Genomic DNA, 17985 nt, shown 5'->3' with positions numbered 1-17985 from the left:
AGAATTTGCTGCTTGTCGACATTGTCCTTGATTGCTTGTTGCAATAACATAAAAGTCAGGACAGTGAATCCTGTTAAGGGGAACTGACTTTGACAGGAGTAGAGAGGCATAGTTCTCATATGAAATATGAAGATAATAAAAAGAAGATCGAGACAGAGTTATTTCTAATGACAAGCATAGGAAGATTCAGTTTGAGGTTGGAAAAGTTTTTCTCTGGATTTTAGTTAGTTGGGAAAGAATAGACTGAATATGCCTGGCACGTAGGACGTAAGGTTGCTTAGCTGTTGCTTTCCTGTGGCAGTCATCCTAAGGCCACTGTCTGGAAAAGGGCCCTCCTATGCAAAACCCAGTATGCTCACCCACACGCACCAAAACAGTCTCTGCACTAAAAACTTGGAGGGAAAGAAAGGAAAAAGCAAAGTATCTGAGTGCATCGAGCACACAACTCTTCTCTGGAGCAAACAGCCTCTTTGCCCTTTGTACAGAGCCAAGCACAAACGAGCTCTGATCTCTGGGTACTCCCATGCACATGATTAACAATACTCAAAAATGTACTGCTAGTGTATGGCTTTGCTGATTTGCACCATGTCCTGTTGCAGTCGATCTGTGCCTTGCCTTCCACAAAGATGACCATCATGGCAAGTGTTCATGAGAGTAAATATCTGGCCTGTAATGGTTTTAAGGTAACTCTCGTCTTGCAGGGGATACAGAGCTCTAAAAAAAGAGGTAAAAAGCAAGTGTGATGGCACAACATAGCACAGAGAATAGCTAGCCTGAAGTGCAACCAACCTTTCCAGCTCTTCACCTTGTAAAGTCCACTGAGTCCTGGATGAATCCCATATTTTTTTAGATCTGCCATTGACTGGGCAGCTCTTTTCAAATTCAGATGTGTTTCTCGTAAGAAGGTGGTTGGTTGGCCATGCTTGGAGTGCCAGTCCAGCTCTTTTACACCCCTGTTGATTCAGGGCAGAACTGATCAGTCAAACATGCAAGCTCTTTTTGAACTGTGGTGTTCTCCCTGCTCTTAGAGCAGCAGATCAATAGTAGAAGAAAATATGAAGCACCCTTGGGAAAAAATATGGGCCACAGTTACATTTACAGCATCACACTGCCCATTCTCTGCACTTCATTTTGAAAAGCCAAGTGATTTGCTCAGTTTAAACTTCTCCTGGTTTTTTTGTTGTTTCTCTGCCAGGAAGTCCATCATCCAGCTAGACCTGGCTAACACCAAGAAAGCTCTGATTGTGCCTGCTTTTGAGACTCTACGATACCGCCTCTCTTTCCCCAAATCCAAAGCAGAGCTGCTATCTATGTTGGATATGGGAACCCTCTTCACATTCAGGTAATGGAAAGTAATGACCTGTAGTCATTATCTCTAAAGATTTTTTGAATGTTCTTGTGAATATTTGATTTTCTCTCTCACTGTCAGCTAGCTAGCTCCATTAAGAAGCCTATTGGAGTTTTTTTCCCTTTTCAGAGAGGCAGTGAACAGAATCATCCATATTCCATCTGTAAGCTCTACATTTTGTGTAGTATTATAGTTCTCTACTGAGGGACTTCAGTTGTTAAATTGAATTTGGTTTATTTTCATCATTTTTTATTGCGCTACAAAATCAAGCACGGCCATTACATTCATGTGCATGTAATTTTCTCTTTGGTGGCCACATACTATCCAGATAGCTGTGGCCCTCATGTGACCAAAAATAAATTCTCTCTGCTTATTGGTTCACTTCCTTACTGACTTACTGGAAAAACAAATGCAGACTTGTCATGTGCTCTTTTAAAAAGTGTGAAACAGCTGCTCAGCTAGCTGGAGTCTCTCAATGCAGAGGTAAAAGTGTACTCTGACTAGAAGTTGAGATGCGAAGAACACCCAAATTTGGAGCTCCTCTCTGAAGCAGACTCCTTTTGTGGCTGTGAGCAAGTGACTTCTATTATCTGCCAGACTCTTCAGTTTTAAAATGCAACTACCAGGGGTTAACTGTCTCTTGGGTGTGTGTGGTCAGCTCTGATCAGCAGACATTTGTAGAGCATCTCAGTGATGGAGAGAGTACAATATGGTCTTATGATGTTGCACAGAGAGGGGGCTTAGGAGACCTGCGTTCTCTTCTCAGCTCTACTACTGTCCTGCTGGGAGGTGGTATGTGAATCAGTTCACTTTCTTACATCTCTGTTCTCCATCTCTGAAATGCAGGTAACAATGTTCACCTCTCCTTTTTATAGTATTTTGAGATCTAGAGATAAAAACTATGAAAAAGCTCGGTATTACCCGTGGCCGGTGGAGCTCTTTATCACCTTTCCCATCCTTCCCTTACTTTAACGTTTTCCTCGTACTTCTTCCTTTCCCTGTATTACAGTAGCCACCCTTCCCTCATGTGGCTGCATGTATATGTCATAGCAGACAGCGTGCATGAGCCTGGAAAACATAATTCTGGCACTGTACTTCTACCAGTGCCTGCCTTGAAACAGCAACTTAAGCTGACGGAGAGAGGCATGCCTCTTTCTGGAAAATCACTTACTTAAGAATACTGATAGAGCAAGTGCCTTTCACTCTGCTATCATTCTTCAACAGTCAAATATAATTTAACAAAGATTTGTTTATAGAAAATAATTGTTTCTTCCATAGTTGAAAGAAAAGCTCCTTCCAGTGGAAAATAACACCCTTAGGATTTTCAGATGTTACATTCCACCCACCAGCAGTCAAATTTTCAGCTTGCACAGCAGTGGCCTTCCACTACAGTTTTCATCTTCAAGCTATACAGCATGTTGGCATGTTACTTACACAGCCAAGTTTGCAGATGCTTTCTCAAGTCTCACTCAGGCAAAAAATGTCTTTCACATCAGTGGGAGTTTTGCCAGAGCAAGGTTAAATAAGAATCAAAGGACATGCAGTCTGTAGCTGGTGTACATATTAATGTAGGACACATTTTACAAATGCTTCCCCGGTTTGCTTTGGCTCATTTCATTGCTCAAATCTATCAACAGCCACAAAGCAGCTGTGATCTGGGCTAAAAACTTCCACCTCCACCTTCAAAGTGCTTTAATAATGCTGCAATTCAAGGCTGAGCAGGTGGGAGTGAGCTGGGGAGGACTGCTGTGACAGTGATTGCTGAGAGTGCCTGCAGCATCCCAGTCCCTCACACCACACGGTAGATTACAATCTTCCCCTCACTGAAATTGCTTTTGTCACCTCTTTTCCAAACGGTGACCTTTTCTACCTCTGGGAAGCTGAGAAGTACAAAACAGCTCTCAATTACATCACCCAGTAACCACCGGAGGAAAAGGGAAGACGTGTGAGCATCTGTGGCTGGCAAGGTGTGCTGTGTGGCAACCCTCTGCAGCAGCAGGTTGCTCTGTGCCGGCTTCCTGGCTTTCTTTGCAGGTGCTGGCTGTGACTGTGCCTCACAAGGATGTGCCCGCCCAGTGCCAGGGTCATAGCTGAGGAACCACAAACATACTGCCAACACAGTAGTTGGAAGCCACAGCTGGTAGAAGATGCATGGTATTGCGAAAACATAACCAGCAGCAACTGATTAACTAATTAATTGACTGCATCCACAATTCAGTAAAGTATTTTAAGCATGTGAGAACAGATTTGGAGAAGTTCTTCTTTCACCACATCACCTTTCTTACTGAAACAGGAAGCTTTGAGGGACAAGGCAGGTAGGAAGAACACTCCAAGAAGAATAATGATTTCATTTTGCTAACTTCGGCAAAGTTTACTGTAGTTTTGAAATTTTATTTTAAATAACAATCAATAATGCAAGTAAGTTGAAACATTTGATCCAAAGTTGGGGGTGGGTGTCCAGGTGTTTGCTGTGAACTGTGGGAAAGAAAATCATAATTTTACAGAAATTTAATTATTTGGTTTGGATTTGCTAAAATTGCCAGCATAGTGAAAAATACGTTGCTCACAATTTTCACAGAGTTCTCACAATTTTCACAAAATTCTCCTGGGAGTCAGTGAGTGTGGGTTAAAATTCAACATGTATTTAAATCTTGATTTAGAAGGGCCTGAGCAGGGAAGTTAGATTTATTCATTTGTCCTGTGAGATGGAAGAGCAATATAGACAGTGAACCACTTCTCACAACTGCATCACTGACCAAGACTGAAATGAAGTCTTGGAAATGAGTCCTCTTTTCTGTTAGCTTCCTCTACATGGACTTCCATGCAATGGTGTCTGCATATCTTACATTGCAGTACATTTCATGGGGTTTATCAGCCATTGCCTAAGACTTAGCTCAAGCAGTATATATATGTGTGTGTGTGTGTATATATATATGTAGACCAATATATATTGTATGTACAGATATGTATATAATCCTGAACTCTCACAATTCTTGTTTTCTTGTATAATTAAAGTGCATCTACACCTCCTTTGAGTATCCTATACTCATTCTCCTCTTTGTCCTGACCTTAGCCATCCTTTTGTTTTCCTCTTTCCTTCAACTCATATCCATCACTCTGAAGAGGCAAGTAGATCATCTCTTCTATTACTTTGTTTAGTACAACCAAGTCTATTCCTTCCTTTCTACTTTGTTTTGTCTCTCCAGTCTCATTTCCTTTTTTTCCCTTCATCACCTCTTCCCAGTTAGTTTTTTCTCTGCAGTCAGCATTCTCAACTCAACAGAGATTATACTTGAGCTCCTGTAGCTGCTTACACTGATATCTCCAAAAAGCGTAAAAAAGAAATGGATGGGGTTTGTGGTCAGTAACCTGTTCCCCCCTGTTTTAATCAGTGGGAAAGTGTTACTAGACTAACAGCAGCATTTGTCTGCTTCTCTGCAGGAATCTCTCTGTTAACCAAGGTTTGTATGAGGCTTTGAAGATATACAAATAAATCCGTAACTGTTTAGTAGTCATTATTATTACTATCATAATTAATTTTAAAATGCCAGAGGTAGGATTTTAGAAGATACAGCATCCTCCACAATACCATATAATTTTAAACTCTGCATTGTGTATTTTTTTTACAGCATAGGTAGCTGCCTATTAGTGACTGGGCAGGTTACCCACTCATTTGCAAAAGAGACCAAGAAAAGGGATAAACTTTTTGGACATGATTCCAAAGAGCGTTAAGGATTGTATACATCTTTGTGATTCTGGCACTGGATTCTATTCATCTCTAGAGAGTCAATTCACTGACAGATTTTTTCATGCAGAAGGGCTTTGTTTTCCAGGTCCCCAATATCTGACCAGATATCTGAAAGTGTTACATTCTCTTTATGGTTTAGAAATGCAGTCTTCAAAGGACCATGCCTTACTTGGGACCACAATGCTATCCTAGTAGTTCTGTCATACACTGCCCCTGAACAAGGAGAGTCAACAAGGTTAAAAACATCTGTTTTTTCAGTTACAAGCCATACCAAGATACAGACCAAGTGAAAACTCCTAGGTTGTGATTTCATATCTGTCTTCATCTAGCCAGTTTTCTATCACCCAGTGATACCCCTACCATGGGAAGGGGAATCAGGAAAAGGAATGGAGACCCATGGGTTGAAATGGAAAGAGATTTAATAAAGTGAAATAATAATAAATCCCTCTAATACTAATATAAAATACACAAAGTTATACCCAGCCCATGAAGTGGTCATGAGCTGTGCAGTCCCAGCAGTGAATCCCAGATGTCAAGCACTGCAAGCACCACAGCTCCAGCCAAAGTGCAGTGGTCACAGCAGCCGGGAGAGCAGGCCTTGGGAGCAGGATGATGGGCGAGGCCCTCCATGAATGGCAGCCATCAGGGGAAGAGCCCATCCCCAGTAAACTTTAAAATGTACAGTCAGCATGATGTTTATGGTACGGCATACTTCTGTTGGCCAGCTTGGATCAGCTGCCCTGGCTTTCACTCCTCCAGGCTTTAGCAGCTGGCTAACTGAAAACTGCTAAGGACCTTGATCACTGTGGAGACCTGCATACTAGGGCTGGCCAGGAATGAAAACAAAGTGTCTTATCAACTTTTTTCTCAACAAATCAGGTGCTGTAGCCTTCTCAAAAATGCAGATTTCCTGAACAGAAGGTTAATTCTATAGTTCTATCCCAGTGAAACCAGGACAACATCGCTGTTTTTACCAATGGCTCACAATATTATGAGAATTTCTGGAATTAAAACTTCACCTCAAGGTCTAATTCTGCAAATATTTAATGCTCAAATCCCTTCACTTTTAGTACAAGTCACCCCTGTGAATTCAACATACCTTACATTACAAACTGGCAGGATGTTTGTTTTGCCCCTTCTGTTACACATCTCAGAGCACTGTAATGCAGATGGCCTGCTATGCCTTTGTTTCATTATTTAATCTATGAGTCTGCAGAAGGAGCCTGTCTCATTGATTTTTGGAAAGGTGTAGGAAGAATAAGTGGGTGAGAGAGTCATTGACCCTGGCACTGGTGGGGTGGATTCAAGCTGTGCTTGCAGCAGACCTGCTGTGACCTAAACAAGATTAACAAAGTATAAAAGGAGCTTTTTCTGTAAATCAAATTGATTACCTTACTGAGGATCACATGGGTACTCCCCACAATGTAGAAAGTGCAGCAGAAAGCCTTTATGTAATATTTATGCACTTTGGCTCCTGCCATAGTAATAAGTGTAATTAATAAAGCGGAACATCTATCCAGAGCTGCAAGTATCTCTCATACAAATTATAAAATTGCCTATAAAACAGATCATGAATGTCACTGTGGTGTAGAAATAGCTAGTTGTAGGGACTTTACCTGAGCTGGAGAATTTCTGAAATTGGTGATTTTAAAGCACCGATAGAGCCACTTGGTTTCTAGGAACAAGACACAGAACTTTGTAGTGCAGATTAAATGTCTGCGTACTTTGTAATTTTTTCTCACATTAGCATGAGGTTGTGTTTTCACACTACCCTTTACCAACTAGATGTGTTTAATCACTGAACACACAGAGGCTCTGGGAAGCGTGCTGGAAGTAGTCCTAGAAATTGCCTCCGCTATGTCCTGAAAATGATGATGTGAAGTGTATGCTAAAGTCCTTATTTTTGAGCATTTCATCTAACAAGTAACAGTTTGTTTCCTCGCCAAGATGCATTCTAATTGCCTCCCCACGTCCGTGCCATTTATATCTGTTTAAGGTATCACGTTTGGACAAAAGGGCATGCGCCAACGAATTTTGCCAAGTGGCGAACAGCCACCACCCCCTACCGCGTTGAGTGGGAAGCAGACTTTGAGCCATACGTTGTTGTGAGGAAGGACTGCCCAGAATATGACAGGAGGTTTGTTGGATTTGGCTGGAACAAAGTAGCTCACATCATGGAACTGGATGCACAGGTGAGGAGATGGTGCCTGCATATCTCACCCAGGGCTGGGCTGGGCAGCGGGGTTGTTGAAAAGAAATCTGTGTTCTGTAGAGAAGCTTCAGGCTCTACATCAACAAAGTGCTCATCTGTCCTTCCTGAGGTCCTTAACGAGTGTTTCTTGAGTTGGGAATACTCTGTTTAATACTCCTTGTCAATGACTAAAAAGAGAACTGAGTCTAGGTTAGTTTATTTGTCCATGCTGAGAAAGTTGTTGTTTCACAGTGGCACAGTCCCACAGTGCCTGACCCCTGCTCAACAGCGTGCCTAAGCATTGCAGCACTTCATCACTTGCTAGGGGATCTACAGACCTAGCTGGAAGTTCTTCAGTCAAACAGAGGTTAGTAAGTCTCAAATGCTAATTTAGAAATCAAAAAGGAATCTTAAATTGAATCCAAGACAAGCATCTTCAATTTCTGGCCTGGATTTACAGTCTGCAAAGCCAAGGACTTTACTTTTCCTAAGTCTCTAAGCATGGAGCAGACTCTAGAGGATACAGGCACTTATCCTTGGGCTACCTGCCTCTTGGATCTGTGACTTGGGATGAAGCTGCTGGGCAGGATGTGTAATAATAAGGATGCAGAGAAAGCTTGAGACTCACAGACTGGCACTAGAGCTCTCAAAGCTGTCAGGATCCCTGACACCAGCCTATATCTTAGAGGCTGGCAGTGACTGTGGCTCCATGGGAACCTGGTGCTGCTGCTCACTGAAATGGCAGGGTTTGCATCTCCCTGCTGTTCTTGGATGTGAAGCTAACCACTGTAATAATCAGCTTGGTCTGGGTTGTGGCATTTCTTTTTAGTTTGGTTTGTTTGGGGTTTTTTTTAGTTTGGTTTCAGTCCCAGTTTTTGAACTAGTAGCATTTCATGCTAACCAAAAAAAGCCACAGTTTTTGGCCATGTGTTTCCTTCTATGCTAACTTCTGCTATGGATATGGAATATAGCTGATCATTCTCTGCTCAGCTCTTACTGGTTTATGTGAAGCAGAGCAGCATAAGGCATGCAGCAAGTTACTGGGAGATTTTGTCTCTGGGATGTGGGCAACAGAGTGTGCAGGCATGTATGTGGGAAGGATATTTTCTCCTTTTACTTACAAAACCAAATGGTGACCTTGGCCTGACAGCCACCTGCCCTCTGTTTTCAGAAGGGCATTCCTAAAAAATTTGTACCTACCTATGCTGAGAAAAAAAAGTTACTACAGACTAGACTAAAAAAAAAATCCCTTATGTTATCATTAATAATAATACTTTGCTCCATTGTCACAGTTTAATTTTCCAGTGCAATTTGCAAACACTAATCAATTAACCATCACTTGTGGAGAGTGCCAGGTTAATGATTTATTATTTGTTAATCTGGGTAACAAGGATTATGCTCGCACTGGCAGCTCTCATCTAGCACTCAGGATGTAACTCCTCTGTTCAGAGATGTTTGCCCAACATACAGATTCACACATGGGAAATGAGAACATTTTTCAAAGTTGATCATAGTGCAGATATTTTAAACGGCCATTGGGTTGGAACTAACTCTGGGCAATTGTTTTTCTCACTCTTCCAGCCTTAAAAACATTCTCTCATTGAAAATAAGTTTCATTTTCATCTGTAGAAATGTGAGTATTGACCAGTTCTCCTAGAAAATCAGCCTGGAGGGGACGTGGTATCACACAGCTACCTCCCCCTATGGCATTTCTCTGCTTCAGGGTGTCCACAGATCAGGTTGCTGCCAGCTGCTTCGCTGGTTTCATTATCAGCAGGCAGAGCAGCTTCTCAATTGAATTATTTCACTGCCTCTCACAACTGCACTGTCCATCAAGAGAACTGTTTCAGACTCCTTACCGAGGGTGAGTGCCATTACCATGCTTCAGAGAGACACACGGTGTGGACATCATCATCATCATTATTCTGGGGGCATGCAGATGTCCACAGAGGTGGATAATGTACAAATACATAGATGATGACAGTGTCCATCTAAAGAATTTATACTCTGGGAGGTAGGGACAGAGGTTCCTGCAAGTGCGCTGCTTTCTCAATAGAAGTTTCTTTAAAGTAGAGATGAGCCATTAGGAAATGATTCCCTGCTTTTCCAGTCACTGGAACTAGACTGTGAGCAATCCTTTTTCCAGGACACCACCCCAGCACCTTTTGAAGGGGCTTATTAGCAGCAGACTGGTAAGCTTTATGTGCCTGAAGGCCTCTTAGAGGGATGGGAGCACCACTGTGCTGAACAGTTTATGCTGCAGAGCATAGACGGTCCTTGGCCTGCAGGATTACAGACCTGAGAAGCAAACAGAGAACAAAGAAAAAATTGTATAAAGGGGATGTATCTTCCTCTGCAGGTTGAGCCTTTAGTTTTCAGGTCCCATAGAGATGTAGTTTGTAGTTTGTAGTTTTTCAGCTCTCCTCACTCCATCATGCCAGCCTTTGTTTTTGCATTTGTTTCTCTATTAGTTCTAAGTCTCTTCCAGCTAAATGAGTTCTACCTGTAATCATCAGATTATTTTGCCAATGCTGTATATTTGTCACCCCAAACAGAAGCTCAGAGGGGCCCATTCCTCATTCCCATATGACAGCATTGTAATTTGGCACAAAGATTTACCACTGTAGCACTGTCTGGCAGGGAACAGGCATTCCCACAATGAGAAAGGAGCAACCATACAGCTGCATCTGCATCTAGCTGTCCAACACATGCTGCTGTTTCACCGGTAGGTTTCTCTGGGACAGCACTGCAGCTGTAGCTATGTCTTGGACTGACCAGTGCCACTGCCTGATCTGGGAAATGAGTCCACATTGTGTTCTGCTCGTTTCTTTCCAGTTTGTTTAGGCTTTATTTTGAGCTGTGTTGCTCAAACACTTGGTTTCTGGTAGCATCATAAGCCAGTGGTTTTCAGTCTTTTCCAGGCTAGTATTTTTTTAAGATGAGGAAAGATGTATAAGTGAAACACTCATGTTTATTAGCACAGGTGTGTTCCCTCTCATAAATCTATTTCCCTACAAAATGGTTGTGCACCATTTCATTTAAAGCCAACATGCTCTGTGGCTGTTCCTTCCCTGCACACTGTCTTCTGCAGAGGTGGTTAATGACTCGATGCAGCAACAGTTGTAAATAGGAACTGTGAGAGGATGACAGGAAATTTGCCTGTGGAGTCTTCAGTGTTTCCTTGTCCTTTGCATCCCATGCAAGTCATAATTTTTTAAATTTCAGATTAAAAAAGCTGTCATGTCCTAGTCATTAAAGTACTGAGGTTCATTTCCCTTTTCTGCCCAGTTGCTTGCAGGAGCAGATACCTGGTTCTTGCACATCTTACTCTAGTGACCTCCCAGCTTGTCTAAGAAAAACTTTGTCAAGCTTTGCTCTAATGATCATATATTTACTCTAATGATCATATATTTAATTATAGAAATGGAACAAATCTAACAGGAATAATTAAGATAAATGAACCGTCCTTTTTTTAACAAAAAAAAAAAATTGTCAGAGAACTTGGTCAGATATAAATAAAGGGCATTAATAAGGTAGTTTTAGAGGAGAGAGGGAATTAGCACAGTATCTCATACTCTGTGAAACAGAATTTGCATAAAACCTTCTCAAACCGTGTGGAATTAGCAGGTCCATTTTCACACATTGCCTATGAAAGATATCATATTCTCCCCTCATTTCAATTTTATAAATAGTTTTGGACAGTTTTGTCACTGTAAGTATCTTGGTATACAGGCAAAGCAATGTACGTAGTGCAATGTGTGCCTTTGTAAATATAGCTTGTTCCAGCATCCCAAGCAAGGTAAATTGCAGGGGCAGAAGCATGCTTTGCATGGACACTTGAGACTCATGCTGTGTGCAGTCACAGCTGTGTTGGTTCCAAGCACACTACGGAAAAAGCTGTGCCACAGACATGGCTTCGGGCATGCCTTTTGTACTGCTGCCCCATCCTTTGGCTGATATGAATTAAAACATTTTAAAAGGGAAAGTCGAGCTTTCCTAAAAGCAAGAAAAAGCAACTTTAAAAAAGGAAGCCTTGTTTGGCATATCTGTATGAGTTGGTTGTTTCTGAGGCCCACGTACGTGATAGTGCTTGTTTGGCCGTGGAGGCAGGGGAGAGGTGCGTCACAGGAGGTGTCGGGAACACCCTCACAGCTGGTGTCTTTCTCCCCAGGAGTACGAGTTCACCGTGCTGCCCAACGCCTACATGATCCACATGCCCCACGCTCCCAGCTTCGACATCACCAAGTTTCGCTCCAACAAGCAATACCGCATCTGTCTCAAGACCCTGAAGGAGGAGTTCCAGCAGGATATGTCACGGCACTACGGCTTTGCAGCCCTCAAGTATCTCACGGCAGAGAACAACAGCTAGCACAGCAGAGCCTGTGTGCGGGGAACGGGGACACGGGAGCGAGGAGCCGCTCAGCGTTTGGGGGCTGCTCTTCAGACTTTGAACTGAGACATACTTTCTGTTTTTATATCATACTCGGCAGTTCTAACAGTAGAAATTTGAAGTGACATGTCTTCGGACTGTGCTCATTCGTCCCTTCCTCGACTACCCCAGGCCTTTCAGCTTTAGCATTTGTGAGGTGCCAGCCAGAGGGACCGTCCACGTGCCCGCCATGCCACTGGAAGTGGGGACTTGGCAGGGGCCGGGAGTGCACCCCGCTCTCCTGACTGCAGAGCAAAGACAGACCTTCAGAATATAGGATTTCATGTTGCTATTTAATAATTTGACATGCTTTTTATCTGTAAAGGAAGATCTTCGGGTCGCTGTCCTGTGAATTTCAAATCTGCACTACTCTAAAAGGGAACTTTCTCCTGTGAACTTTCACAGGGGCCCTGTTAACATGGATGACCTTGTTAATGCAGGATGAGCCAAAGGTCTAAATTAGCCTTGAAAATGAAGGGGATGCATAAACAGTACTGCACTCCAGAGAAGGTGTGTTACTGGTTTAGGTGTATCAATTGGCCTTTTATTCTCAAATTAGTTGTTTTATGAGGAAAATCCCTTATACCCCCACCCTGCCTTTTCTCCCGTCCCAAATGCTGCTCCTTTCCTTGCCAAGGAATGTCTCCCTTCTGTTTCTTTCCCATCTTCAGTTCTGGTGGTCCAGTAAAGAAGATCAGTAGCTCTGCCAGAAAGTGAACAAAACTTTTCAGTGTAAGGTCTGCTTTCACCAGAGCAACTTGTTTGTGTGGGTCTCATAAAATAAAGGGCCTGGCTGTAACTCTTTATCTTTTTTAGGCAAGAGTTGGATTTTGCCTATGGCGCACATTGTGCGGGGGGATACTGATTTGTAGGCTCCTTTCAGTGCATGCCCATCTATAAAGGCATTGGGCCTTGGGCTTGATGTGGACTTCTTTGCTGAACAGGGAATATGAACATGGTGTCTAGTAGCCTTGGTGCTCTCCTGCTGCCTGCTGCAAGGTCTCAGAACTACTTCGTTAAAGGAGTTTAAAATTAAAAGGAGCAGAACTGTTGGGAATAAACTCCCCATTCGAGTGGGAGAAAAGAATGTGTTGGGATTCTGAGTGTGAGTGTTTGCTTGAACGTGGGCTGGTCAAGTTCACAACTTGGTAGACACAGGAGTGTGCTGGAGGGCGGACAGGAAACCTAACAAGCAAAATGCAGAAAACAAGACACTGGACTTTTTACCATTTTCTCTATTCTTCAGTATTAATGTTGTGTTTACATGGGATGAAGAGATGAGGTTTAATGCACTACCCCTTGCAGGGTTGTTTGTAATTTCTGTTGCATTGTTAATAGAGAAAGCAGAAACAACTCAGTGAGAAATGCACCTGTCTCCTTACCCCAGATCCCCATACAACCACACGTACCAGTACCACTGCCTGAGTTGGGATATGGATCCACGTTGCATTCCCCTCACTTTTTTTCCATTTTGTTTTTTCAGCCACCAGACCTTCTACTTTCCTCCCCATCTCATTCCTCTAGAGCTTGATTTTATTTCTAACCTGACATTATGTGAGAGCTTTCTGTTACAGTGGAAACCATGTGGTTAAACCAGACATTTAAACTACAAATATCAGGTCATCATGCTGTGTATATATAAGAAAAGCCTAAAAAGGCAACATCTTTGACAAGAAATAAAAAAGGGTGGGAGGCTATGTGTAATTCTCACTTTTTCCCCTGGGAGTGTTGGCTGTGTAAGAATACATCACTGCATAATTTTCCAAAGTGTTTTTCTTCTGTTCTTAATGGCTTTATGTAAAGATCTACGTAAAAAGCTGGGAAGAAGTGAAATGGGTGTTCAGTTCTGCCTAAGATACATTCTTTAAAAAGAAACCCTGGAATCTTAACTCCCCAAGTCCCACATTACTCACCATTGAGGGCTTAGGTTGCTGTGCCTATTGAGAATGAAAAGAAGCATGCAGCACAGCATCCTGCTGGTTAGCTAATATGCAGGAAGAGATCAAAAGCTGATCCTAAGAGAGGCTAGGACTGGTTGTACGTACATAAAATCTCCAGTCAAAGCTTGTGTGGCCACCATTATGTTTCATACATATTAAAAACTCATTTCCAGATGTACATTTCTCCTTGGTTTACCAATGATGCCCAAGGATCGACTGGGTTACCCTGAAGCAGCATAATCTGTTGCATGGGCCTGTACCTTGTTCGGATGTGCCATTATCAACATGAATATTATTCTCTTGGCAGTCATGAGGTGCAGATGGGGGAGCAGGGGGGTAATCATTTGCTACTGCATGGGAAGTCCTGGGAACTCCTGGGTGGGCTTAGGTATGCTGGCTGGTGTAACCAGCTCAAAGATTGGTAGTAGGTTCAAAGAGCCCCTTTTCTTTCCCTTTTCTTTCCTCTCTTGTACTGTACTGAATAGTGTCTTTCATGTCATGTTTGTCTATGTGCTTCATAATTTGGGAGCTGTGGGGCTTGGATTTCTTAACATATTTCAGCCAGTTTACATGATAACGAATTAGGATTACATATCTGTCTGTAACTGCCACGGCTTCTCCCAGCACCATGAAAAAAACACTACCGACAACCACAAAAATCCCCAACTCAGTTAAAACACTTGACTGTCTTCCAGTCGTCTGCTGTAGTAGATATTTTCTAGCAACTTTGTTACTTAACTCTCAGTTTTCTCCTGAAATCTTCAAGAAATGTCAGATAAACCTGGTAGCCTAATGCTTTTGATTTATTGATTTGTTCTGCCAACTTCTCTCTTGAGTCTTCAGTCTATGACTTCTCCTTATCTTTGATATTTGGCAAGTGAGAGTCTCTCATTTAGATACCACTCCAGCACCCTCTCTGATGAAGATTGATGCAAATAAATCATTTAGATTCTTGGCAATTACCTTATTGTTTTTAATTGTTTCTTCTACTTATTGTTTGGGGTGGCCTGCTGGCTATCTCCAGTTTTCTGCTTTTTGGTGTACTGAGCAAATGTGTATTTTCAGTTTTAACTTTCTACTGTTTGCTCTTCAGATTCCCTCCTAGCTTGCTCAAACTCCATCTTTACTATTACATACCTTCCTTTCAGCTTTACAAGTTTTGATTTCCATTCTCTGAAGGTTTCCTATTTGGCCTGAGTAACTTTTAAAATTTCCAATTTGGTCATATCAGCATTGCCTTGTCCTTGTCTTCCATTTATCTAAGGAGATACCATACTCCATGGCTATTTGTAAGCCCTTTCCATTTTTAATCTGAGGATTTTGGTTTTTCTTTATATTTAGGGCTACTGATTCTTTCTATAAAAGGGAGAATGGGGGTTTGGTTTTAAATTTTTATATGAAATATCACCCTACTATGTTTTGAGGGTTTGTATTTTCCTCTTTAACCTTCCTAAATGCCTTTTCGTAGTCAAGGAATCAGAAATAAAATTTTACTAAATTCTTTTGTTCTTCTAATTTGGGCTCTTATCTTGACACATTTTGATCTGTCTCCCTTTTCCCCCTCCACTCCAAAACACTGACACATATGAGTTGCTGCAAACTTTTCAGTCCCAGAGTCTGAACTGAGTATTTTCCAGCACGCTCATGACAGCCCACCACATTTCAGACATAGTTATTATTCTAAATAATAATCTGCGGGCTGGCACCCAATCCTCCTATTTTTGTTTTCACGCTTCTCCCTTTGATATAACAGGCTTTGCAAGCTTAAGTTTCAGGCAAAGCATTTGCCTTTATTTGATGCCTTATTGTAACCCTCTAAGATGTTTCCATGATTTGTCTCTGTTGTCACAGTATATATTCCTTAAAATGTTCGGGTGTAGTTTCCATGCTGTCGTTTTCTGACTAAGGGTCATCTACTATTTGCCTGCCTGGCAGACCTAGAAAATTGCTTTGTTTATCATGAGTAGCCCTTACTATCTATCAGATTTTTTTCCAAGTCCTACTTTTAGTAATTCTTTCCAGCCTTGCTAGTTTCTTATGTGAGCAATCTGGTTACACATCTTGATTTGTGACTTTTTTCTATTTGTGATCATCATCTTGGACTCTGTGACATAAAGGAATTAGCAGCTGTACCCTGCAGTTCTGTTAGACTGAATATCACATATGCTCACATTTCTCCTAAAGTATTGATTTTTTACCTAGTAGGCTTCGTGTGGTTTGTATGTAAACCATAAACTGCATTTTCCTTTTACTGAAACAAGCAGAAGCACTTTGTAGTGTTATTTGCAGTAGCTGTTGGAGTAGAGTAAGCCCTGTGTTAGAGGGAAAAGCACAAAACCCTTGTCAGAATTGTAGCTACTGTTTCTCTCCACAGGCAAAAATAAGGCCCTAGCACAGCTGAACAGTTTTTATAAATGCCCTGCCCAAAACCCATTGCACATTATTTTCTGGTAGGTGTAATCGTACATTGTCCAATTAAATATGAAAAATACATTTTTAATGCTCTCATTTTTACATGCAGTTCTATCCAGAAGATAATGCATTTCCCTCTGTATTCTGCCAGTTTCCCCCATTGCTCCAGCCTGCCTAATAGCCCCATCTGCTTTTGGCTGAGAAAGATTAATGACCAGCAGCACTGGGAGTCCTGGCAAATCAGCAAAGATATTACTCTTAGGCATAACATACGACATTCCTCCCTCCTCTGCCAGATCCTGTATGGGTGTCTTAAGGTTTCGTGTAGCAACAGGAGAACACAGCCAGCTCAGCAAGTGGGATGAGCATCATTATTTATGGACTTCAATGAGGTCTAATACATTAGACGGTGTGAGTGCTAAAAAAAGAATGTATCATTGTTAGCTCAAAAAATATTTCAATTTTAGAAAAAGCAAGCAGCTAAGTTTTGTAACTCCAGTAACTTAAAAAGTCTGAAACAAATAACTCACTGGTAGACAATGACAGCAAATAACCTAATAGCCAATAGCCTCATCTCCACTGCAGTATTGAAAATGCTGAAGTATTGATAGCTAAAAGAAGTCATGTTTACAGCAGTAAATCAGAATGTATATTTAGAGAGTCTGTTTACATCCAAACACTTAGGTGAATTGAGGGTTGTTTGAACATTGTTACTGTGGTTCACAATATAAAATTAAGTTTGAAAAAGCTTCTGGCTGTGCACAGCAAGTGATGATTCAGGAAATGCTTACAAACCTAGATTTAGAAATACCTTGCTTTCATAGTTGTACGTTCCCAAAACAAGAAACAAAGTCCTTGAGAATTTCAAGAGGACCTGAGTACAGGTCAGTTGGCTGGAACATTTTTCTCTTACGACTACTTGAGATTTGGGGTTTGTTTGCTTTACAGAGTAGAATTGCTATGATGACTTGAAAAAATAATATGTGACTTGGAAAGTCAGCCAAATATTTGTTTGTGTGATGGATCATATGAATGTATTTGTCCAGACATGTTAATGAGTCTTCTAATGGAAGTGGTAATTCGTTGAGGGTGTCAGGATGCAAAAGATCTGAAACTGGGGCCAAGAGCTTAGTACCTTTTTAGTCATTCTGTTCTATAGTTTCCCCTCATAGGGTGAGAACAGCTTCCTGTCTCCCAGGTCATTACTGTTTCTGTAGGACTGAAATGTCCTAAACCTCTACAACATGGATTCATGGGAAGTCACTGTGCAAGTATCACAGACTGCATTTGAGCTCCATGATCCATTGCCATGAGGCTCAAGCTTTCGGTCCGAAAGAAATAGCTCTGACCTGGAGGTAATTCTCTGTTCAAACATGTAGACACCACTCTCACCAAATATATTCAAGAAGAGGTCTCCAGATATGTGTGGCCAAGTAATTCAAGCCAAGCTAAGCATATTCCTCAGTATTATGGTAAAATAATTCTCAAGCAATGAATGTGTGAATTTTCAGCATTAACCATTATATCATAAGAGCCTTCCTAAGGCTGCAAAATCAACAAGGTTAAAGTTAGAGGAGCTGAAATTTCAGGTTGATGCTGGAGCTGATCATTTGCCCATACAACTTCTTTCTGTTCCCTTGCACATATGTAATAGGACATAGTCTGTACACAATGATTTGCAGGGTTTTTTTAGAGGACTCCTCTTTCATTCTATGCACAGAGTGGATGGTACTCAGGGAATGAAACAGCTGAGTGATACCCCTTTTTAGTTTTGCTTTCACTGAGCTTTTCATAATATGATAGCTGCCTTGATTCTGAGCAAAGCCAGAATTTTTTTTTTTTTTTGCTTTTTTTTTTCAAAAGGATAGGTTTAAATTGTGATTTAGGAAAATCAATTATCCCTTGTGCTCTCGGGCT

At 41.6% G+C, this 17985-nt stretch overlaps 1 protein-coding gene across 1 annotated transcript in view; it reads left to right on the top strand.

Annotated features, from left to right (window-relative positions):
- Positions 1-12043, top strand: part of LOC103772950 (glycosyltransferase-like protein LARGE1) — a gene marked incomplete at its 5' end in the record, with an annotated part of 109251 nt that extends 97208 nt beyond the window's left edge. Inside the window, 3 exons of the mRNA XM_008940299.1 lie at positions 1196-1342; positions 7093-7288; positions 11459-12043. Coding sequence (XP_008938547.1) covers positions 1196-1342; positions 7093-7288; positions 11459-11656 — 541 coding nt within the window. The remainder of the gene's footprint in view (positions 1-1195; positions 1343-7092; positions 7289-11458) is intronic.
- Positions 12044-17985: the final 5942 nt, after the last annotated feature.

Source organism: Merops nubicus, unplaced genomic scaffold (genome assembly GCF_000691845.1).
Source record: "Merops nubicus isolate BGI_N331 unplaced genomic scaffold, ASM69184v1 scaffold2060, whole genome shotgun sequence".
NCBI classification, from domain to species: Eukaryota; Metazoa; Chordata; class Aves; order Coraciiformes; family Meropidae; genus Merops; species Merops nubicus.
Note: the sequence above shows the minus strand (reverse complement) of the source record. Positions and strands in the feature narration are given on the sequence as shown.